At 38.5% G+C, this 25,790-nt stretch overlaps 1 protein-coding gene across 1 annotated transcript in view; it reads left to right on the top strand.

Moving 5' to 3' along the window:
- Window positions 1–25,790, top strand: part of kcnk12 (potassium channel, subfamily K, member 12) — a 28,930-nt gene extending 3,140 nt beyond the window's left edge. The window contains exon 2 of the mRNA XM_024297917.2: window positions 24,632–25,790. Within this exon, the coding sequence (XP_024153685.1) occupies window positions 24,632–25,524 (893 nt within the window). The 3' untranslated portion in view covers window positions 25,525–25,790. The remainder of the gene's footprint in view (window positions 1–24,631) is intronic.

Raw genomic sequence — 25,790 nt, 5'->3', positions numbered from 1 at the left:
ACAAGCTGTCCGAGATAGTCCCCACCTGGTTAATGAGCCATCAATCGACCCTGATTATAAAAATGCTTAAATACATAATTAAGAATTACACTAAAAAATGCAGATTTAAGACTAATTTTCTGTTTTTATGTGTCCTCCATCATCAAAAAATGCCACAAGAACATGTTAAAACCACCAAAAACACAATTTTCCTCAGAGTGGGTCATAAATGTTGACTCCTGGTCCCAACAAAATACGTTCTCCCTCCAGTGTTGAGGGAGACTTACACTGGTGTGATGCAATCTTCAATATTTAAAGTTCACGAAGGGAATCTGTCTCACCCAGGGGTGTTCCCATGAGCAGACTCGCAGATTAGTTTATCTAGCAACAAAGGCAACAAAACAAAGAAAAATGATCAAAAATAGGGTAAGTAATAAGATGAATCAGTGTGCGTGCCTTGTTTGTGTGTGCTGTACTGTAGTGCGATGTGATGTGTCATCCACAAGCGTCTCCTTTATTTTAAGCAACTAATGCTGTTGAGTAAAGCAACAGAGCAAAAAAAAAAGAGGAATTCTCATCTTTCGTGTATCTTTTCAGCACCTGGTGTGCGTCCTAGAGTGAGGTTCTGGTTGATTTATAAAGTATGTGTATTTCCAACATTAGGAAATGCTCTTTATTTATATCCCTCCAACACAAGAAAGATGTCATGAGGAGGAAATGCTTTAGTTATCGCTGAGGTCTGAAGGTCATCCTCCTCTGGTTGTGAAGTTTGATCAATTGTTCTGGAGGAGATCTTAAATCATAGAACAAACTGAGGGTGTTGGTCAAATTCTGTGCTTTAGGTCTTGTTAAGAAAAAAAAAAAACACTTCTATACTTTAGCTTCAAACACTGAGAATTTGACAAAATTTTGTTAATGCTTTAGGCATTCTGGGCCTATTCAATGTTTTTACTCCTTTACAATTTGCTCCAATAATTAGCCTTTAAAACTGTTTTTATATCAATCTTCATGTACAGATATTACATATATTTTATTATTATTTTATTATTTTACACAATAAATCCACAATACACAAGTATTCATGTTGACATTTTTTATTGTAAAAATCACAAAAGTTCCGAATACATTTTTTTGTTTGTCTGTTTGTTGTATAATTAAATATATATATATATTTTTTTAGAATTTAAATATGTATTTTTTTTCTTTAAAAAAACTTTGGTATCTTTAAAGATAACTACATTCACTTAGAAAAATCTTATCTGATCTTACCATAATTCATGCACGAGAGTATTAGGATGGTAAGTCTACATTTTTAAGATAAATTTATAAACCCCAAAACAAAATAAAGGAAAGGTCAAAACAATGTGATAAATGTAAAAAAAAAGCTAATTTCAAATAAACCATAGGATTTATTCCAAAAGGTTGAAAAAACACGTCATAACTCTTGTTTTGTATGTTTTAAACCTAAAATGTAAACGCTAATAGCCTTATTAAAACCTTTACGCTGAAAAAAAAAAAAAAAAAAACTAATGACAGATCTGCTTCATTTTTATGTAAACCATCAATCTCATTGGCAAACACAATGTTGAGTGGAGATGCTACTATTAATTTCCTATATTTTTGTTTAACATAAGTTCATATTTTATTTTGTTTACCAGTTTGATCAATATTTGTTGTTCCTGAATTATTTTAAGTGGATGCGGATGATGGTTGGGCTTTTCTGTGAGCCTCAGGGGTTTTCAGGAAGTTCTTTTCTTCATCTATTCCTCTTTATTTTATCTTCTAACCGGTGGTTTTGTTCCATATATAAAGCAGCTTCGCTATTTGATTCTCATTAAGAGTCTACAAACATTTCTTCCATCAATGCGAAGCCTATTTTTACCTTCAAAGATGACTGACAGCTGACAACTGCCAATTAGGACACCTCTGTGTAGTTGGTGTAGTGCTGTGTGGTTGTGATTCTGTGCAGTGACATTTTGAAAACATCTTTGTCAGTTTTGGAGTGCTGCTGGAAGAACACTTGCCTGACAATCAAGTGATGGCTTTTAACTTGTTGAGACAGAGTTGATAAGGCCAGTTAGGGCAATTCATGTGGTTTGGGTTGTTTATTCTTAGACAGACCATGTCTTGCCCTAACTTGCCCCTGGCAGCTTCAGCATCTTCTCACTCCATCCCACTTGTACAGCCTCCCACTCACACTGGAGCCACAAAGGCAGACAAGGCGAATAGGACAGTTAACAAACAGCTCCAACAGACCCAGAGCCGATCCCGCAGTTTCTTCCGTAAATAAGCTCTGACATGACCTCAGTGCAGTCCAAAGCTTTCCAAATGAAGAGCGATGTCAGAGGAGATGAAATCCCTGCAGATCTAAAAGTAAACAGCTAGTTTATGCTGAAATCACATGACAGAATAATTGTCTTGCCTGTTACAGACAAGTGGATGGAGATGAAACCGCTTTTGGGTCCAAACAGACGGGAACTTGGAGAAAGTTGCAGTGTGTTCTGTTGCAGCGGGTTGCATTAAAGAAGGCTGTACATATTCCATTGATCCGGGCGCTTGTGCAGCAGGGGAGTTGTTATTTTTCAGCAGTGGGACTAAGCCAGGGAAAGCTTCCTTTATTCCCAGACAAACTCACTGTGACAGTTTTTCACCGTAAGAAAGACTCACACCTGCTTCTCAGATTATTAAGAGAATGGAATTAAAGCTTTGCACTGATTTGTTTTTAATTCAGATGGTGCTTAATTCAGTTGCAAATTCCCTTTTGTATTTCCAGGAATTCTGGCATTCCTACTTTTCTTTTTTTTCCATTTTATGTATTCATGGAGTTTTTTTTCTACTTCAGAAAATGTCATAGATCCAAGAAAAGTTCAGGTCTTGGTGAAAAAGAGGCAATCACAAACCTCCACTTCTACACTACAGATAGTTATAGATTTATCAATGCGCCACACAGGACTGATATTTCAAAGCCTCTATGAAGCTCTTAGATTTCACAGTGCACCAACTTCTGAGACTAAACCAATCCCAGACACATTGATAATGAATAAAGATATCAGAAAACTCTTTAGTCTTTACACTACACAATGTTTAGCCACTTCAAAGGACATGATCCCACTTATACCATGGTCACTTACAAAAGAAATACATATTCAATCAATATTAAGTGCTTTTTTCTTGTTATTTCTTCGGTTTAGGTCGCTTTTTCATAAAATGCGGACTATTTGGCCCAATCCGAATTCTTCCCTTCTCCTTCCCGCTTCATTCAGTCCTCCAAACGGAGAGTTATGAAAAAATAGTATATATTTCATATTTCAGACGCCACTTTCGTTCAATGACGTCTCCAATAATCACCTGTTCGCTAGCATTAGCGCAGTGCTTCCATCGCTTGAATATAAACAACAGCAGTTTTATAACATTGAAAAAGTCATGCTACAATAAAAAGTCATTACTTACAATTAAATGTAAGCTTCTGTGCTTCAGAGCACACCCACGTAAAGAAAAGTGCTTCTCAGCGCGACACGGTTTACCCTTGCAACAAAGGACTTTGTATCCCTCCAAGCGAAAGGGCGAAATTTTAAAAAATAAAAATAAATTTTCCCCTACAAATGGAGGACAGGGGGAAGGGAAGAATTCAGATTGGGCCTTTGATACATGATGCAGTGTGTTGTCACGGTAACGCGACAAGGCATCGCTGAGTCTCGACTGCAGTGGCAAAGGAAAGTTATATATGAACACTGGCATCAACCTATAACCACCTGAAGCAATGTGGGGTTCAGTATCCTGCCCAAGGACACTTCAAACACATTGGTGGAGAAGGTGGGGAATTCAACCTAAAGTCTTTTGATCAGAGGTCAACACCTTTACCTCTGCACCACCCATCAAAAAGAGAATGCAAAAGTCTGAGCAAAAAGATCAATTAATACATATACAGTCAACATGTTTTTTTAATGATCTCTTCAACTAGATGTAAAATGGACATTAAAAATAATCTGGATTTTTTACATTTTGTAGAAAAATTCAGTTGTTTTTTTTTTTTTTTTTTTGCATTGGGTTTATGTTTTATATATTTTAAGCTGATTTGATGTCAGAAAGTAACTTTCCATTAGAATTTTGTCAAAATCACCTGCTAGAAGATCCACTGCGATTCTGCTGTAGAGACTCAACCTTCAAACGTGCTTCTTTACAGACACTGATGTCATGCTTTTCCATAAAAAGTCTTTAATTCTTTACTTTATATATATTAGATTTCTTACTTTCAATGTATTATCCATCACCAACGTTTGGCTGTCTCCCATTCCCAGGGGGTGCCAGCTCAGCAAAGTAGCTTTTGTGATGATTTAACATCTAATTTTGGACTGAATGCCCTTCCTGAATGAACCGGACTGTGACCGTACCCAGACTCAGACCCGCGACCTTTTAATTACCAGCTCAGTCTGTGTCAACTGCTTTACAACCCAAGGTCGCATCGCTTCTCCTTGCACAAGAACTGCAATTTAAGATTAGATCACAAATCGTCTGGAAAACAGTAATAAATAATTCCAATTCAAAGTGACTTTAGATTCTTGAAAGTAATATAATTAAGGAGAGTTATTCTGTGCATATGAGAGTAATCACTTTTGGAACTTGAGATTTTAGAGTCACAACCTAAGTCCAGAATTTGTTGTGTGCTTCTGTGTTTGGAAAGAATGTATTGAAGGTGTTTTTTTTTAGATGTATGGCTCTATATAGGAGATTTGAGCTAAAAATCTTCCACAAAATTGTCCTTGACTTTATATTTTTCATGCCACCGCAGCAGCACGCTTTGGCATTTGTGATGTGTGAAAGTGAGATTGCAGACCGCCATGAATCCTTAAAAGTGGGCTGTGTTTCTTGGGTTAATGTAGAGCTGTTATTTAGATTAAGCACTCTGCTGCAACAAAACCATCTGTGTTGGTGTGACTGTCAGTGACTGTGCTAACAGGAAGTGGGTGGGTTAGCAGTCTGCGAAAGCACATCCATCCCTGGACAGCAGTGTTTCACATTTGTTGCTGCTATCTGTTTCTCACTTCGACACCGTTGCTACACGTAGATGCTCCCAGACTCTCTTGATTACTATCTGCATCCATTTGCCACGGAACTGCCACAGTCAACACATTTGTTTTAACATTGAGGTCAATTTAGCATCTAATATTGTGTTTCTGAAGGATTAGGACTTTAGCAGCGGTGGAATCTGCAGCAGTACAGGACTAAAATGACCTGGTCAGTTAAATTTGTTTCTCCTGCTTACGCTCCAGCCTCCTTTCATCCCCCTTCCTCTTCGATCTCCTGCATGGGTGACTCTCTGAAATCACACTCAGAGGAAATGTCAGTGTTAAAAATGGAAAACAGAGGGCCTTCATCACATGAAAGGCACTGGGGGTCTTTAAAGATGTCCCGACGCTCTCCACAAAAACTGTTCTCCTGCACCACACAGAGTCTAAAGGGAAAAGTTGTAATTATGGGAGAACTAATTTAAGTCCGGTATGCATAATCTCTGCCTTAAAGCTGCTCAAATCAAATTTTCATATGAAGAAATTAGAGACTCACTTGTCGTGACAAGATGAAAGAAAATTATTTCAAGCAGAGGGGAAAAAGCAGGATAAAGAAACGTCTCATTATCTGAGGATCTTTGTAAATTTCAACAAAAGTTTGATTTTATCAAAGCAGGAGATCATTACATGTGAGGACTTACAGTAGAAAATGAATCTGAGATGTAAAGTGTGAAACAAAACGGCCAGAAAACATCAAAACAATTAAAAACACCAAAAAGATTTGAATGCAGCTGAGCTGGACTGAACATTTTTGACCCACTCCACTGAAAATCCTGTTTTTAGTGTTATTTAACATGTTCTTGTGGAATTTTTCTGATAATGGAGGACATTTATGAAGAAAATTAAACATAAAATTGCATTTCTGAGTACGTCTGTGTTCAAAGTGTAAATCAATAGCAGACGTAGAAATTGAATTTGAAAAAGGTTGTAGTTGTAATGTAGATGCTGGGAACAAGCTCCCTGCTCAGCTCCATTCTGACGTTTTCCTCATCTGAACTGGCATCTGACTTGATAGCTCCAATATTCCACCCCATATTGTTGCATCTATAGTGTTAGTTTGGGTTTGTAAACTAGAGGGAGAGAGTGCAAACAGAGTGTACAACTTAGGCATTAGTCTCAACTGCAACAGGTGGATACAGGAAGTCTGTAGATGAAAAATGAGCAAACCTGTATGGAGCATGCAGGTAGCACGCAAGAAATATCAAGATCGTAGACCCTTTTGGTGAATCCATAGAACGAAAGTGTTCATGCACATTTACAACAACCATGCTGCAAGCGACAGGTCATAGTGAACACTTATGTAACATAACTATTGTGGCAAAAAGACACTATACAACAGCATCACACGTATGTCATAAGTGTGTACAGCTTCCATTATCCTTACAAGTATTTTAAGATAAACGTACCACTCACACAACAATAGTATGTTCCATTTTCATGACATCATTTAAGGTGGAACTGCCTGATACACCTGCGCTCCTTAAAGTGCAGCTACTCTCCACAGGTCAGAACAACCCAAAAACCTGCAGCACCGGTACGGGTCATCACCCCATTTGAGTGCATGGGACCTTTTATCCTCGCTTTCACTGAGCGGTTTGTTTCCACAGTGCATTCATGGTGTAGACCGCTAGCGTGTCATTGTGTGATTGTAGTGCGACTAGAAAAGCTACAACTATGGAGGTCATCTAGCAGCTCGTCTTTTTCTTGCTTCACTTTTGTTCATCATTTATAAAAGGAATTTAATGTTGTTTAAAGAAGATTGTGGGATGCTAGAAGAGCAAAACAGAACCACTAGCTTAGCACTATATTGGTGCTTTCTAATGTCGTCATCACTTTCTGCCAATCAACGGGTCGCTACAGCTGCTCCACCATCTTGTTCTATTTTCCTATGGACCTACAACAGATGGGGGCTCTCAAGAGGTACGGGTCGGAACTGTTTAATGGGTACATTTTACAATGGAAACACTCAAAATTCTGGATCAAACTGGACTGTACTGTTTAGAGGAAACAAAGCTTAAGGCTTTACCAGCAAGTGGAAATCTTACAAAGTAGTGAAAACTCTGATACTGAGAGTTAGGTCAAGTTATAGACCCAGACACATTTGATTATACAGCCAGAAATCATTATTTCTGAGGTTTGTTCAATGGTACCACATGTGATATTCACAGCATATCAAAGTTAACGTGTGAAAAATTGCACAATGACACAATTAGCTGTAGTTTTCTCCTCTATACCCTTTACTGAGTGAGTCTAACAGGGCAGCTCAGTTATAGTGCATAAAAATGAAACAGCTTGTAGTTTAGGATAAAATAATCAAAACTTTATTGTCATTCTAGCCTATTCTTATGGGGTATCTTGAGAAAACACTTGTCTAATGTTTACTTTGTTTAGTAGTTTATGTTTGTTAATACAGTAAAAATGGAAAAGACAAATGGAAGTCAAAAATTAAAAAAAAATGTTAACGTCAGATTAATTCATCTAAAAGTGTGTGGAAAAAGATTAAAACTTCAGATCAAGAAGGAAAAGTTTTATAAGACAAATTTTATGAAGACGTAAGAATAAAAATTCTCAAACTAAGGAAGATTTTGCAAGCTTACAACTTAATTTAAAGGCTAATAAATCACAGTCTATAGCAGTAGGTGACGAATAACCATATTCTTTAATTTTATCCCTTTTTTTTGCCCGCTATTCTTTCTTTTCCTCCTGGGTGCTTCTAGGTTTAATGTAGATGTGAACTTCACTTTGTGTGTGTGTTTGTGTGTGAGGTAAGCCTACCGAGGAGCCCAGACCTCCATAAATTCCCATCATGCTGCTGTACAGGACGGCTTACACACCTCTGCGCTCCGTCTCAGTGGGCCATAAATCTGCCTGACTTGCTAAGGGATGCGTCCGCTTACATACACTAACTCACACTCCCGAATCCCCCCGACCAAGTGATATCAACTTCATTTTAAAGTTTGCTGCAGATTTGCTGAGCTTCATTCTCCATCTGATTTGCATTTCATTGATTCTGTTTTTTTTCTTTTGCATCATCAAGCTGTTGAGAGAATAAACTCTGACCTAATTTTGGTGTGGAGGTTTGGATCATCGTGAAGTTCCCTGACAACACAGTCTGAAAAGGGTTGCCAACTTGAGGCTGTGAAAGTTTAAAAATCACATTTTTTTGAGGGGAACTTTTCTGCGGCTGGCTCTAAGTCAGTAAATCATGAAGCAGCATTGACAAAATGTTGGAATGAGAGCTGCGTCGCAATTAATTTTCTGCTTCAGCAGACATGAATTTGTAATATCACTGTTTACAAGCCCATAAAAAGTTAGTCAAAAGTTTGATTTGCCATCTGTTTCTTCAGAGGGAACCTTGTGTGTAACAACTGATAAAGAAAAATAGCAGCCGGCATTTAAATACATTAATAACAGCAGAGGACTATCTTTAATATTACAATATTCCATTTTATTGATGGTAAACTCCCAAAAATGGATGTAAATAAGTCAATTTTTGGGAGTCCAAGTCAAATTTTAAGCCTTTACTTATTGTCACACATTATAATTACATAGCTCAAAAGAGCCAGTGGGGACATAAATGAAACAACAGCAACAAAATGGTAAATGCTTTTCTTAATGTTGGACAATGTTTGTTCATAGAAAAAATATAAACAATGTTCTGAAGTCTCAAAACTCAAGTTGCATCCAATTCTACATAAAAGTGAAATTAAAGGGGTTCACTTTCCTTGAAGAAACATTCAAACCCTTTCCTTGAAATTTCAAAGGAAGCCTCTCAAGGTTTAAATTGTGGGTCTATAAATAGTGTTGGATCAGGGGTCTGCAACCTGAGGCTCCGCTGCCACATGTGGCTCTATTAGCCCTTCATTGGGGCTCTTTGGTTTTGAAGCAAAATGCTGACTATTTAAATAAAAAAATGGCTTTTGGAATTTTTTTCTTAGATTTATTTACATTCTGTAACTTTACTTTCTGTTTTTTGAATGTTAACATGTCATATATGTGACCAAAAATGATGGTAAAGAGGATATTCTAAATTAATAATAATAATAATAATACATATTATTTATATGGCGCCTTTCTGGTCACCCAATGTCGCCTTACAGGTAAAAACAAAACATAATGCACAGCTTAAAAATGACACAGTCATTAAACTGATAAAATGATGTAAAGTTACTTATGCCAGTCTGAATAGGTGGGTTTTGAGATTTTTGGCAAATAGAGGGAGTGAGTCCATGTTCCGTAGAACAAAGTGTCAAAGTGGTTTATTTCAGGAATTACTAGAACATGTTTAAGGTTACTCTGATCATCTTTTGATCTATTGTAAAGGGGTTCCCAGTGGTCCTTTAAAATTAAGCCGTTTTTAGCCAAAATGAGAAAAAAAAAATTAAAAAACCCTGTTTCATTTTCTAGGACATAGTTTCTTTAGAACAGCAAGTTTATCTGAAATTCACCTGAGTTGTGGGCAGGACTGTTGCTGTTTAAACGCTCTCCTGCTAAGTTACAACCCCCCCCCCCCCCATGCCCCCAACCTAACACTACGGGTGCAACAAAAAGGGTGAGCAATATTAGATCTATCCATATATGCTTGTAGTTGTCTTTTAGCTTTGATCAACAAATCGAAGCATCAGAATGAAGGGAGCTTGAGGCCCGCTCAGCGTAATTTTACATCAAATGGTATTTTTTGTCAGCTCCTGATATACAACAATTTTAATAAACAAATACTCAGAAATGCAATTTTAAGCCTAATTTTCTTTATATATGCCCTCTATCATCAGAAAATTACCACATGAACATGTTAAAAACACCAAAAACATGATTTTTGTCTGAGTAGAATGCAATTATTCTGATCTTCTGCCTAGTTAGGAACAAATCTCTTAGAGTACATAACTGCATTTACATAGAATAAAATATAAAAAGAAGGATTCTACACATAGATTTTATATATGATTCTGCGCCACATGTTTTTATTCAGTTGTAAAAAAGAGAAAAATGATGACGGCTCAACAAAGTTATAATGATAGAAAATGTCACGTTTGATTTAACTTTCTTGCATTTTTTATTCTTCAGGAGGATCTTATTGACACAGGGTGGGTTTTATTTTGAAAGGATTTTGTGTGTGCGCTTCTGTCTAAAGCAAAATCATGTAAAATTATCGTCTAAAACTCTATAGCACCGTATTACTTCAATTATTGTAAATATTTAATAGCTACATTCATTAAAAGAATAGATTAATGCCCACAAACACATTAAATGTATTTTTATAAAGTTGAACTTTGCATTTCTTACTGGGTTTTGCTCAGTATAAAAAACTGGACTAAATGGCTCTTTTAGGTTTGAAGACTGCAAACTCTTGGGTTAAATAAAGACAAAAGAGATAAAAATATGCTGTGTATATTCTTGTGGATGAAAAAAGGAAAACCCTTTTTGTTGTAGCAAAACTAAACTCACACGTACATTTGCTTTGCACGCTGCAAGCCTTGGACATAGTTATTTGGCTCATATTTATTTTTTCATTTAAAAAAATGAAAAATACGATTGCTCGCTGCTCGAAATGATTCATCTTAACGCTGACATTCACCAACAGCCCTGCTTCCTCCATTCTGGCACAGAATGTGACCCATTCCAGAAAGTGGCACATGATCTAATTATGAGCATCAGAGCGTTCCTCCAGCCTCATAGTTTCTCTCGATGTGATCCAAGATCATTAAAGCGTCTGTCAGCAACTTCTCAGTGTGACTGACTTTTCTGCACACTCTTAAAACTTCATGGAAATGTGCCTCTGCTTTTCACATGACTGCTGAACATCAAGTGCTGATTTCCCACTGGTCTCTTTATTCATTTGTTTTCAATTCATGCAGCCGGAAGAGGCACAGAGGTCCTCAAGAAGCAGAATTTCTTGGTTTTCTGTGAGTGGATCATGGAGGTTTATCCTGCTGACATTGGTTTTTCAAAGATGCACCTGGACAGGTGTGTTTACCAAAGCGAATGAAACGTGACGGCTTCATGTTGCTAAGCTTTTCTCCAAACATGAGAGTGCAGAGTACAGTATGAGATAATAAGAAGTACAAGGACACGGCTTTTAGATCTATCAGGCAGAAACTATTAATCTGATAAGAGAATGACTCATCCGTGACCCTTTAGCACAAAATTGCTGTCACTGTTTGCAAATGAGCACCGAACAAACTTTTTTTTTGCCCCAAGATACAAGTTCACCATCTGTGATCTTTCTTTTTGCTCCACAAAGATGAAAAACAGATCGAAAGACAAAAGAATAAATGTTGGCGCAGATACAAAAAAGCATTGCAGCATTATTTTTTCCTGACAAGAAAAATCAATGCGAGGAGTCATCAGTCCTCTGGGCTCTGTTTGCTGGTGAATTAACCACAGAGATACACTTTCAGAAGAATTAGATTCAGCAGTTATAAAACCATGGAGAAAGTATTATGGGGTGTGATCTTTAACTTCTTACAGCATGCACACGTTGAGCAGACACAACTGGATTTGTTCTTTCTGTCTGCATTGACTTACTTTAATTACTTTCACCTGCACGCCTCTCCAAATATTCCTTTTTGCTGAAAGCTCATTATCGATGGACTGACAAGCAGAACTAAAACCTTTTATTTGTGTCATAGATAATGAGAAATTTAGCCATTGCTTTATTTTTTTTTCTCTCTGTGTATTTTCCAAATTTAGACAGACATATTAAGATCTAAAGATCCTTTAATCTGAAATCTCTTTATGTAAAGGTAGCAGAGGATATTCATGGTTATAGTCAGTGAACCTGGCAGGTTCTCGGCAGATGGTGCGGCCGTGACAGCGCAGGTCTGGCCATGTTGCCGCTTCCTCAGCCCTCTGTCCTCTCTGCGGATCCCCGCCGCGCCACACTCGTGACTAATGATTTCCTGTCCGTCACATAAGCCAGTCATCAGAGGTACGAGCACGCGTGGCATTCTCTGCTGCTGCTCTTGTCAGGCCAATTTAATAGTGTTCTCACTGGTGGGACACAGTTGGTTGGACTTGGAGCTTGTTTTTAGGCTCGCTAATTGAAGACGTGAAGCGACAGGGCGCTAAAATTTGATTTTTTGTTGTCCCGCGATGAATTAATTTTCAGTTCCTCTGGGAGTTGTGTGGAAGGATGTTGTTCTGGATGACTGAACCACCAAGGACATTCATTCAGAACAACATAAATACAACCGTATGTGCTTTAGTTAAATGTAAATCCGTTTTCTAATCTTTTATCTTGTAAACAAGCAATTTAGACTTTAACTCCCTCAAAACTTTGATCCTAATGCAGATAGCTTAAACTTGAGGTGAGGTATTTATAGCAACAGCCTCGTGAGTCCACCCTCCAGGAAGCTGAATCGATGTGCCTCTTTAAGGCAACTTCGCTTTGTTAAAGATGTCAAGAGGGCTTTGATCAAACACAACCCGAGCTCCAAGGTGAGCCGTTTGAAAGCCACAATACCTGCCACAAACACCAAGTGCACAGTGTAATAAATATAATAACCATCACTATGCAGTAAACAGGCACTTAGTGAGCATGCTGCCACTAATGTGCTGCTGTGTTAAAAGGAAACTCCATTGATAGCATGTGTTGTTTGCATTTGAAAAGGCTCACAGGCTCATATTTACAGTGTGTTTAGAATGGTCATTTAATCAACATCAAGCAGATTATCAGATAGGTCCACACAGATGAACTATAGATGTGGACTCACCAGCAGAAAACATTGTTTAAGTAGATTTTTTTGTCTTCAGGGTTAGAAAAAGCAAGTTTCTGTGAAGTTACTGGCTGGATTAGGAGGTATCAAGCCTCAGTCTACATTTGCCAGAATGTCAGTTGACAGGACAACCTTCAAAAATGCTTCAAACCACCCTTGTATTAAACCAATGACAGAAGATGAGACTGGCCTGTGGAGCTCCTGTCCTAATACTCTGAAGGAAATTGCTCCATGTTCATGTGATTCATCAGATTTTTGAGTGTCTACCAAAGGCCACCTTTGGTTTGTTCCTCTGTCTTTTTCTTTAGGTTTATCCTGATGAGAGGCAGTAACAGTAGCGTGGAGATTAAGTAGCCCACCGTACTTTCCAAATTTTAATTATGTCACCATGAAAGTTTTTAAAGTCCCTCATGACAATTTTTTTTTATTAAAAAAAAACGTTCTCAGTAGTGTTTTAATTATGATTATGAAGTTTTTAACCAAAATCCCATCTTGAATGTCTTAAAAAGCCATTTTTTTATATTGATCTAAAGTCTGTGTCATACACACAAACCCCCCCCCCCAACTCTGTTTATGGTAGTTCTGTGTCTCGCTAGCGTAAATCTTCGCCACTGCTAAAGCAGTATCTTTTAAACTGGAAGCTGGATGTCAGCTCGGACTAGGAAGTGAGGGGCTTTGTGGATTTATAATCCACAGCTGCGGTCTAATGAGCCACCGTTCGCATTTCCGTGGTCACATCAAAAAGCTCGGTGCGGTCTGGGAGTTTTTCAAAGTTCTCGTGACGTAAGCAAGGCTCATTGATTCAAACTGAGTTTTATGCAAAAGCGAAATTATTTTTTATTACATTTGCTTTCTTTGGCAAAAAAAAAATGCCACTTATACATGTTAAAAACTAATTTAACATGATTTTCATCGGACGGGGACATTAAGTCAATCGGACTCTACGTAAAATACATACAGCCATTGAATGCACGTTGAAAGCTAAACCCTTGAACTTTGACCAATCAGGGACTCGGATTTCGCAGTAACCTATGGGTAGCCTCCTTTTCAAAACACGGAAGTGTCAACCGCTTGAAAATTGATTACGGAAGAGGAATTGATAATTGTGGGTTGTGCGCGGCCAGACTTATAAGGCACAAAGTCTTTATATATTAGAATATAGCTGTGAAAGAAAAAACCCGGAGCAATATTAGCAAGATTTGCACCGCTTCAACATTTTGCAACAAGCTTCTTCCAACTGTGAGTACCTGCACTAGTATTTGTGGTGACTGTCCAATATGAACGCCATGCTAAAAGCTTTTGCAAGAATGTGTAACACATGCCCAGGGGTGTTTGTATCATTAGGCAAACATAAAAGCCTTCATTTAAATAAAGCAACAGTGCGACTTGTATCCAGAGTGTCTTATTTATGGATTAATACATAAGGAATATTTATCACAAAGATTAATACAGACATATATGGTTGGGTGTTATTATGAATAAGCTAACTATTAGCTAGCTATTGTGTAGTGGTGTCAGACTGTGTTTTGTTAGGTGCTACCTAAGGCTGGGAGTTAGCGGGGGTCACAGTAACATCTGTTTTAGCGGTATTAGTCTATTTTTTACGTGATGCAACCAAGGTTGAGAGTTGCAGGTATTGTAGACACTTCTAACACCTGGTTCACAATGGAAGCGGAAACGCTGTGAAGAAAAATGCTGCATTCACACGGGGCATGTGTTGAGTGTTTGAGTACTCGCTATGCACAGTTTCATCAATCCGGATTCAGCCCGTTCTATTCACACCGGACAAGCAGGGAGTGGAAGGGAGGGGTATCTTTCTCTTCTCTCTTTCTACTGTTTACTGGCACTTATCCACCACATCAATTAGAAAAGGCTTGGTACGAAATGTTGAAGTGGTGCAAATTTCACGAATCTCACTCTATGCTTTTCCTTTACCGGCTCTATTCTGAATTCTATTCTCTATATGAAAGACTTGGTGTCAAAGAATTCTGGCCGGTGACAAACTTCAATTATTATTTTCTCTTTCATGATCATGGTCACAACGGTTGGTGTTTTGAATAAAACACCATCCGTGCATTACTACCCAATCTTAGTTCTTGATTGGTCAAAGTTCAGCTGTCTTGCGTTTTAGCTGTCAAAAGTTGAACTGATTGAACTTCCAGCGTGTGATCAATGAACGCTCAATCTGTAGAGCCTGAGAGCGCACTTAAAAACGTTTGTAGGAACAAGGTGAATGCAGTTAGCAAAGTCTGACTGACAGACTTAGCTCTGATTTTTTTTTTTTTTTGTCTCACTTTATGTACCTTATAGTCTGATGTCCCAGATTAGTTTGAGATTTAATCTGAGATTAGTTTTACAAAAGTCCATTCATTGATGGTCCACCTTGTAAGTGTGTGTAATATAGTGCAATAAAAAATTGTACTTTGCATAACCAACACATCTGCTTAAAGAATGACATGTGACTCCAGTCATACAAACATTTAAAAATCCTTTGTCTAATTGATCTCTGCACTGTAAATTATTATTTTAGTTTTCCGTTGAAATTCTTGGTGTTGCTGGGGTCTCATTTTTTACCTTTTTACCAGGCTATCATCTCAAATCTCTTCATACACCACCCAACAGAACACTCTTATTTCTTTTTTGGGATCCATTTTTGAAACACGTTCAAAGGCTTAGACACATCATCTAGACTCAGCTGGATCACTGATCACAGAACAGGAATTAGGACTGAGCAAAAAGGATGTGGCAAGAAAAGGGAAAAAAAGTGACTAAGGGAGTGGAAAACTAAAATTTTCAAAATGAAACACGCGTTAGGCCCTGCATAATACCTTTGAGTAAACTCATAAACCTGCTGAATGGACTGCTCTCTAAGCTGCTATGCTTTAATGTTCCCAGTGGGACTTGCAGATGGAGCAAAACCACTTTACATATGCTGCGTGCCGCGACTGTGAGGTGTGCCTGTGCCTTTGGGGGATCCCAGCACTGTGTGCGGCTCCTTTAGACATGATTTGAAGGTTTGCAGTTGGGAGTTGCTCCAGAGTTACATGATGATTATCTTTAACAATGCACATTTACATCGATTCACTGGATCCAGTAAAATTTTAATTACAACAGTTTTAAACATTTGTTTTTTTAAGGAGGAAGTAATTGGCTGTGCTCTGAGAGCCAGAGATAAGCAACGGACGCTGAAAAATGTTTATAACCGCAACACCTTCCATCTTGCAAACATCAAAAGACCTCAAGGTCTCCCTAAGAAGTACAACTTGTTCTATCCTTTTTTTAAAAAAACATTCTTTCTGCTCTTGTCATCATTTCTGATTTTCTGATGAATGCATGCCATTTGTGAGGGCTGGTGCCTTTTTGTTAATTTTTGTTTCTATTATTTCTTCATTTTTCTGTTTATCTTTTTTTCTGTTTTTGCTCTTCCCCTGCATCCTGATCACAGCAGGCTAAGGTTTCCCATCAACCATCTGTCTCTTTTTCCATTCATTAGTGTTTTAATGACCACAGTTTCAGTTGTTCCAGATCCTCCGTATGTTCCGTCATGTCTTTGGAATTTGTTTTGTCATGTTCAGCTTCAGAATGTGTCTTTTGTGAAGTCATGTTTCAGTTAATTATCTGCGTTTCAATTAAGGATGAAATTTGCAGAAACTAGATTTGTGATAATAAATTGATGGAAAGTTGTTAATTTTGAAAAAACTCACATCTATCAAAAAAAAAAGTTTTTGCGTTTCGAGGAGGTGGTTTTTCAGCTGTATCAAAATTGACATATTTCGCAAAACTGCAATGGAAACATTTTTTTAAATTAAGCGAGTCACATGACCACCTGCACTACTGCTTGTTAGGAGTCAGAGCTCTGCCTCCCCCTCTGGTCACCGGTGGGAGTCATCTCCAGAGAAGTGACTGCACTACATCTCCCAGCAACCCCAGCCCACAGTACCTGGATGCTGCTCAGCTGTCTCTTAATTACCAATCACCCACATGACACTTAAGCACTACACAGAGCCTTACTCAGAGCAAAGTTTTGTTTTGTGACACCCTGCCTGGATTATGTTTCTATCTGGACCTGATCCTCTGTTTCTGGCCCTGCTTATGTTCTGATTCCCTGCCGCCTGCCCTGAACCTCGCCTGGACTTTGACCACTCTAGTCTCTTCTTGTGCTTGACCTCTGCCTGTCTGACCCTGATTTAGCTTTGAGGACATTTAGCTGGGCTTAGTTCCTGTGTGAACTAATAAACCTGTTGCACGTGGAACCAGCAGTCTGCCCATTTGTGACACTGCTGCACTGCAGGCGGCACAAGAGGTCTCACAGCATCACACAGCTCATCAAAAGTTGAGCGTGCCATGCGGTGATGTTGAATCTACAGATCCTCTTTAAAATCACCAACCATGAGTTCCATGGCCGTTCCCACATAGCTTGCAGCTCCATTAGACGTTCCTTTCTTGTTCTTGTGTTTTTAAGGAATTTGCATGAAGGCTTCTCTTCTTCTTTTTGTCTTGTGAAGGACACAGACTCCCTCCTCTTCAATGCTTCTCATTCTAAGAGGTTTCTGGGATGTTCCTCTTCTGCTTTTGGGTATTGAGGAGGTCAGCAGGACACTCCTTCTATTCTTCTGCCGTGAGGAGTTGTTTTAGAAACATTTGTTCTTCTTGGGATGTTGCTCTTCTTTCTAAATGTGGAAATTACCCGAATGCTTCTCAATTTTCTCCGCTGTTTGATAACCAATTACAGCCTGTGTAATTTGCTTTTTCTGCTTTTAAGAGGGAACTCAGATGCTCCTCTTTCTGTTTGAGAAAGTTACCAGAATGCTCCCTGAATCCTTAAATTACCTCACAGCCTGATAACCCATTACAGCCCCTTTCTTTCCCTCTGCAGGTATCCAAGATATTCCTTTCTTGTTTCTATGTTTTAGCAAATTTGTAGGAAAGCTCCTCTAGTGCTTTGTGTTTTTAGCATGTCCCTGAGTCACAACTCTTCTGATTAAAGGAGGTTTCTAGGATTTTGCTCTTCTGCTGTTTCCTTTTAAAGTTGTCACGAGGATACTCCTTCTAATTTTCTACTTTAAGGAGTTGTTGTGGACACTTCTCTTGTGTTTGTCTGCTCTTGCTGAGGTGATTGAGGCGCTCCTCTTTTTCTATTTAATTTTGGAAGTTGCCAGAAAACTCCTTAAGTTCCTCACAGCCTGATAATCCATTACAATCTGCTTCATCCTCTCTGTTAGTCTCTGGAAACCTCATTTTTGGCTCCTGTGTCTTGAGTACATTTTTGGTATGCTAGTCTTCTGCATATATATTTTGATTAAGTCACTAAGGCGCTCCTCTTCAACATTTCTGATTTAAGGAGGTTTCTGAGATATTCCTTTTTGCCTTTACCATTATTACTATTATGATGTGGTTTTAAGGAGGTCATAAGGGCATTCCTCTCATGTTTCTCTGCAGTATTAGGTTAGTGGGACACTCTTCTTCTTTTTCTATCTGTGGAAATGACCAGAATGCACCTGTTTTGTTTGTCTTTTTTTGAAGACACCACATACTTTTTTCAACAGCAGCCACCTTAACTTGTTTTTGTTCGATTTCTTTTGGGCCCTCCTCCTGAACCTCCATTGAGTCACATTTCCATTTTCTGTATTCCTCTTTTCGGCGATTTTCCTCCGTCTCATGCATCTGTCAACCACCTGTTCTTTTTTTTTTTCCTTTCACTGGATGGAAAAAAACCATTCAACTCACTGAACCAGAAAAAGCCTCTTCTTGACATTGATTGTTCCCACACCCTGTCATAAACTGGTCCTCCACTTCCCGCTACAGTCTTTTGTCATCCCTGATGCACCCAACAGTGGCAGAGTCATCATTTTTTTTTTTTTTTAGAAGACGATACCTGAGTTGTAGTGGAAGTTTAAGGTGGACAGATTATTTGTAATTTACACATCTCCATAAATAGCTCATTTAATTGCATATCACCAAAGAGTGTCTGTTTCCTTAGCAGATGAATGACGTAACAGTGCAGTGTCCCTAAATAACCTTGATGAGTCATGTGAGATGAACGGAAATAATTCAGCATTAGAAATGATCGTGTTTACATTTGCTCTCAGGGCATCTTTGATATAAATCAAGACGTAGACATCTCCATCCACATCGATAAATAAGTCTCCCGTTTAATTGTTTTATCTAATATCTGCACACGCCCATAAATGCCTTTGATTAATAGTTGCCAATAGATACACTGCTTTCTAGTAACAATCTATAATGAATTAACCCCGTCCTTGAATTTCCCCACAGCCTGATAAACCATTACAGCCTGTTCCTTTCCCTCTCTTAAATCTGTCAGATGGTAATTGATGCATACAAATGAAGCCATCCCCATAACGTTATTCATTGTTCAACCTCATGTGTGTGATAGTGTGTGTTGCCGCCAGAGCATACCATCATTTTCCGAACGGAGTTGAGCAAACTTTATTTAATGCTAATGAATAAATATTCTCCCAGGCCTCTGATTGAATTGGATTTGCACACGTATGATTTCCTGCCTTATCAAGTCCTGCAGAACAAAATGAGTCATCTTGACAATTTCACAGAGTTCAGTGGTGAGATCAGTCTGACTTGAGGATTCAACACTTTTAAGGTCACAAATGAAGGTGTTTTTTGTTATTTTTTGTCCAAAAAAAAAAAAAATGCATGTTTGCTTGTTGAGGCTTTGCTTTCTATTATTGTTCAGTATCCTCTAATGCCTCTTGACACAGCGGTCTGGAGTAATGGCTCTGAAATGCTACACCGAATCGATGCTCGGAGCCTATTCCTCTCTTAGGTAATTTACTGGGTAATGAGAGACGGTGCGGAAGCCTCTCTCTGTGAGCGCTGGGAAGATGTAATCTGTTTTACCAATGATTCAGTCGGGTTAAAGAGTCTTGAACTGCTAATTAATTAACTTTGAAACACTAGGACAGGATTTCATTGAAGGGCTTAATTTGGTTAATCATTACCCTGCACCTTTCTGGTGCCCGCTGTTGCCTTGGTATCAGTGTAATAGTGAACTCTGTTACTGTCATAAAAGCAGACAATTTGATGTGTTGAGTGATGTCTGTCTGCATGGTAACACACCGTCTGTAGAGCTCTGTTTTATTGAGCTTTTCAATCTCTCATTCATGCAAAAAAATCGTGTTTCTTCACAAGTTTTTGTTTTCAGAGGTATGCCTCAACAGGTGACCGACCTTTGGATTTAAGAATATCCACCTGAGAAGATGTGTAAGTGTGTCTTCGTGAGGCCACAGGAGTTTGTGTACATGTGTGGACATGTCAGGTTTATGTCCCCCTTTGTCTATAAAACAATCTGTATCAATCGTTGTTGATCTAAATGAGCCGACATGTCAACAGAAGAGCGGCTGGAGAGTGTTTTCTGCCGCGACACATGAGGTCAAAAAAGCCATTTTGGCCATCATAAAGGAAGTATTGTCAAGATATTGATGTCATTTATTACCTGACAAGGATGGTTGCTGAACAAAAGGGGAAACGCTCCTCCTTAGTGCTTTGAGGAGGCCGGAATTGATGATGGAAAAAATCTATTAACCTTGGCCTGTAAGTGAACTTGTTGATCCTTCGGCACGGTTTTATTTGTTGACAAATAAACCATGTGTCATTCTGCACACATGGGGGCATGACAATGGGCCTGAGTGAAATGTCCTCATACCAGCCTTGGGATTGAGATATGAGAGCGGAAAAGTTAGAAATTTATGGAAAAGGATCAAATAACAAAATGATTGATTCAGTAACTGGCCCATTTTTTTAAACTGTTTCTACTAAATGTCAATGCAAAGTTATTTTTTTATAAATATATCTTGTTTTACTAGTGTGTCATGTATCTTTAAGAGCATTAATGTTTTAAGGAATAAGGATTTGCAAATGGAAGGAAAGAATGATAAGCTTTGTGTAAAGTTTTTTTTATTTTTATTTTACTCACCAGTCATTTTCTGCTGCGCAGGGAAAAGTTGCTATCCTTAAAGTCACACTCCGGTCATTCTTTGATGTATTTTAAAAGCATTCCCAGTGGGGTTTTCTTAAAGTGAGATTATGCTGTTCTTAGCCTACTTTTTTTATTTTTTTATTTTATTTTATATTGTTTCTGCAGAGTAGTTGTATAGGATTTTGCCTCTGAGTAACCCCGCCCCCTTACTCCCCCCATTAGCTACTATGTTTACCTGCGAGCTTACAGCCCCTCAAACCCCCATCCTAACATTACCAGTGCCAATAATTGGTATGCAAAATTAGAAACAGATCCGGCCGTACAGTTTTGGCAAGATTTTTATTATTATCATTAAAACTTACGCACAAGTATAAACAAGCGTTTTAAGAACATTTATCCCTTTAAAAATAAAAAGGTTTCCTAGAGCTGATTGCTTCCTTTCTACAGCAGAAATGTTGTAATTTTTGTACTTATGCACACACTGTATTTTATGAGTTACAAATCAAGAATTTCGCACACACAAATCCAAAGTTATGCACAAATCAAGAATTACACACGGACAAATTGGGGTAATACTTGTTTCTCTCCAGAGTCCTGGTCAAGAGGCAAAAGTTACACACACAATAGACATGTCATAGAATTAAAATACGCTAATAAATAAATACATTTAATGAAATAAAACAGAATAAAACAAATTAATTTATTCATTATTTAAAAACAGCCACAGGTTAGTACCAGCTTGAACGAGAAAAACAAAGACGTACATGGATCTAGTCGTCTACAAACCACATTTTTGTCGTCTGCTCCTGAATCACTGCAATTTGTATAAAGAAATAGGGGTGTCAAATTATTGTGTTAATTGCAATTATAAATTACAGACACTTTTTTATGACATTAATCTAGTCTATAATTAATATCTAATGTGTAAGGCCTGAGTAGGTTTTTCTTAACAAATATTAAATGACAAAACAAAGGAGCTGATCGCGTCAGGTGAAGATTTCGGATTATCCGCACCTCGAAGAGCATTATTCCGCTTGTACCATGGTCACTTACAACATAAATAAATATTAGATTAATTCTTATCACTTTGATCTTGTTAATGTTTAGGTTTAAATAGTTTTTCATAAAAAGCTAACTATTTGATGTGACGCTATGTCATGGTAACGGCTACCCCCCCTCTGTCACAGTGGAGACAAGTGCTATTTATGCTGAATGTCATGATCATCATTTCACCGGAAAAGTTCCTTTCTTACCGCTTGTTTTTGTCCGGTCACAACAAAGAAACAAATTGGTTTAATTGCTCCAGGGTCAGCTCCTCCTGTTTAATTTCTTCCTTTATAGATTTTGCGCTCTCTTTCTCTTCTGCTGCATCCCAGTCTTCAAAGTGATCAAATTCAACAAACAGGTTAAAGGAAACTATAAAACTCATGTATTTTCTACTGTCTTGCAGTTTTGATTAACTGTAGAACAATGTATGTCAACATGGTATTAAAAAGTTTGAGGTCAATATTTTATTGGATTGCTCAGAAAAGTGTTCCTGTTTTTAATGTGGTAATTTACAGCACTCTGAACCTGATGTTTATTTGTTTATTTTATAAATGTTCAAGATTGAAAAAAATCCCTTGGTGGTGTAAAAATATATGTTGAGTAAAAAAATTCATAAAGCCACTTTTTTATTTTTATTTTGATTTTTTATTTTGCCATAATGAAATTATTTTCAATTAAAATACCTTAAAAAGAGGCTTTTCACATCAGTTTTAGGTTGGATAAAAAATAGATAATTAGAGGTCATAATTATTGAATTGCTCAAGGAAATGAATCGCATGACAGCATTATAAAGAAATATTCAGAGATGCAATTTTGAGCCTAATAATCTTATATATGTCCTCCTCTTTAGAAAAAAAAAGCCTAAAGAACATGCTAAAAACGCTATTTTCATTAGCTGGATCAAAAATTAAAAATGAAATGTTGAACTGTCTAGTGTTTTCCCTTTTGGTAAGGGCAGCCACTGAAGCCTCAAAGACGTGATCAACTGTTTTAACCAGATTCGCATCAATATGTATGAGCAGCAGATCCGCTCAAATATGCCGATCCACCTGAAACTCCTGCAGAATGAAGAGCCCCCCCCTGCAGGATGCTGCAGAGGCAGGAAAATGTTTCTAATTTCCCTCCAATCTGCTGCTTCCTCAGCTTGAACCCCTGAGTTAAGGTGAGATAACAGGTCATGCAATCCAACCACGTAGCTGAGATGAGAAAAAAATACTCAGCTCATTCCTGACACTTTCGTTTTTACATGAGACCCTCTTTTACTGTGTTATAAGACATAAAGAGACATGAAACCTCGCAGAATTTTGTTACTAATCATTTAATACCTGATTAAACTTTAATAATAGAAAATATGTGATCAAATTCATTAAAAAGTAGCTTATAAAAAAGCGTTATTATTTAAAGTTCCCTGGGGTTCTTTTTAGCTGAAATTTAACTTGTTCTTAGATCTCCAGTAGATAAATTTACTGGTGGATTAATGCGACTTCTGTTCAGTAATTTGACAGCTTTCTTTCTTTCCTAATTATGAAGCTCAATTTAAAACACAAATCAGTTTTTTTATGCTCCGCAGTCACTTTGTCCCATTTAAATGACTTGGCATACATTCATGCTCTAATACAAAACTCACTTTCATTTTTTATTATTGCAGATTTCCAGCACATCATTTGTGGGCACTCCACTTAATCCTCTTTTTTCCATTACTTCCAAATACTGAGAAAAGTGTTTCAGAGCATAATTTAAGCCTCATTTAAAAGGAAGTCACTTAGATTGGAGTTTGGCTTACTTGCACACACGGCGTCCATGTCTCAGAAAGGGATGGGCACCATTTGGACAAACCAGCACTGTTTTTATGGTTCTGGTGCGTAAATAGTGCTCGAACTGGTGCATCAAAAATAAAAAAATAAAAACACACTGTTTTTCCAATAACATTTAAGATTAATGAAGCTGTGTCACAAGGAGAAGGAGAGCACTCAAATGTGCATAAGATGATTTATTTCATTCTTTCTGACAGTCTGCACTGCAGTGCTGCATCTACAGTTTCACGCGTGTATTTTACTGCTTACCACGTCATTTCACCAAGACAACAATCTTTTTTTGTGGAGCAGTGGAGTCATGTGGAGTGGTATGTCATGTCCCGATGTTTCCAGAGTTCAACTATTTGAACTTTAGCAAAGAATTCCCAATGTGTCAACTAATCATGGATTTAGCTTTGGCACATTACATGTTAAAAATGCAATCAGCAGGTGGAGCCAAAACCAACATGAAAGTTGATCGTTCTTCTGAACTTTATAACATTTTTCTTATTTGTATCAAGACTGCAACAAAAAGGTTCCTCTAATTTTCCTCAGTGTGGCTCCATTTGTGTGTAAAATGCAAATGAATGCCACGGTGACGGTCAGAAGGGTTGTAGGTGTGTACTGGTATAGCCACGCCTCTGTCAGGGCAGCTGTGGCTACATCAGTAGCTTACCATCACCAAGTATGAATGAGGAGTGAATGAATTATGGAATTATGGATACAAATTCTTACGCTTTAAGCACCTGGAGAAGCGCAGAAAAATCCAATCCATTATTATTATGAATAAATTAACTCATTAACCCAGACATGGAGATGTGATTACCAATGCTATCTTAGTGCAGTTGATGCTTCCATGTGAGCTAAACTTTTGACTGTAGCTCCTCCCACACAAGCATCGAGTAACAAATTTGACACTCAGCAACAAAACGTTTTACCCAGAACCCGTAGTACCGTTTATGTCGGTACCAAAACCAACTTGATCCATAGTTTTAGTGCCCATCCTTGGTCTCAGACAGAAGGATATTTTGTTGGCTCCAGTTATGAGACTAACTTTGATTATTTTTGTCTCTGTAGGTTTCGGGATGACGACTCCTGTGACTGTTGCTGGGAAGGTGTTCTTAATCTTTTATGGACTTCTTGGCTGCGCCGCCACCATCCTCTTCTTTAACCTCTTCCTGGAGAGAATCATCACGCTTCTGGCTGTGGTGATGAAGGCCGTGAGGGAGAGGAGAATTAGGAACAGCGGCCTGCTCCCACCGGGTATCCACCATGACTTCTCCGCCTACTCTCTGCCGGGATGGAAGCCCTCCGTGTATCACGTGATGCTGATTCTCGGCCTGTCCGCCATCACCATCTCCTGCTGCGCGTCGGCGATGTACAGTCCTGTGGAGGGCTGGCTGTACTTAGACTCGCTCTACTTCTGCTTTGTCACCTTCAGCACCATCGGCTTCGGGGACTTCGTCAGCAGCCAGAGCGCCGCTTACGAGTACCAGAGCCTCTACAGGGTGGCCAATTTCTTCTTCATGCTGATGGGCGTGTGCTGCATCTACTCGCTCTTCAATGTCATTTCTATCGTCATTAAGCAGGTGCTCAACTGGATGCTGGAGAAAATGAGCTGCTTGTTTTGCCAGCGCTGCAACAAAGCCAACGCTTTCCTGGGGAGACGCAACGCCATCCGTCCGGGCTCCAAGAACCGCCAGGCCCGGCTCGGTCACTCACCTGACTCAGACGGACCTTGTGACAGCGACAACGAGGGCCGGAGATTATCAGGGGAGATGATCTCCATGAAGGACCTTGCAGCCTCGAACAAGGTGTCCCTGGCCATCATGCAGAAGCAGCTTTCTGAGTCTGCCAACGGATATCCCAGGACAGTCTGTGGCAGCTCACGCCATAATGGTTTCTCTGGGGGGGTCGGAGCCCTCGGTATCATGAACAACAGACTGGCAGAGACAAGTAACTCAAGGTAGACACTAAAGTATGGGAGATCTTTGTAGCTTAATACGCATGACCAGTTTTTGATCCACTTCGGATGGGAAATTTCCAACAGCACTGATAGTGTATTTTGGCTGATTATTTGACTTGAAAGAGACCGCATGAAGACAGAACTCCATATGATGTGGAAATCTGGAGCTTGTTTCATGAGCCTGAACCCCAAAACAGAACAAAAACAGAGGAACCCACACGTTTGTTGAAGCAACTGTTTGCCAAAAACATCAGACTTGATGACTGTAAA

This window comes from Oryzias melastigma, linkage group LG15 (assembly GCF_002922805.2).
Source record: "Oryzias melastigma strain HK-1 linkage group LG15, ASM292280v2, whole genome shotgun sequence".
In the NCBI taxonomy this organism is placed as follows: Eukaryota; Metazoa; Chordata; class Actinopteri; order Beloniformes; family Adrianichthyidae; genus Oryzias; species Oryzias melastigma.
The sequence above is the reverse complement of the archived record's forward strand: the minus strand, read 5'-3'. Positions and strand labels throughout refer to the sequence as shown.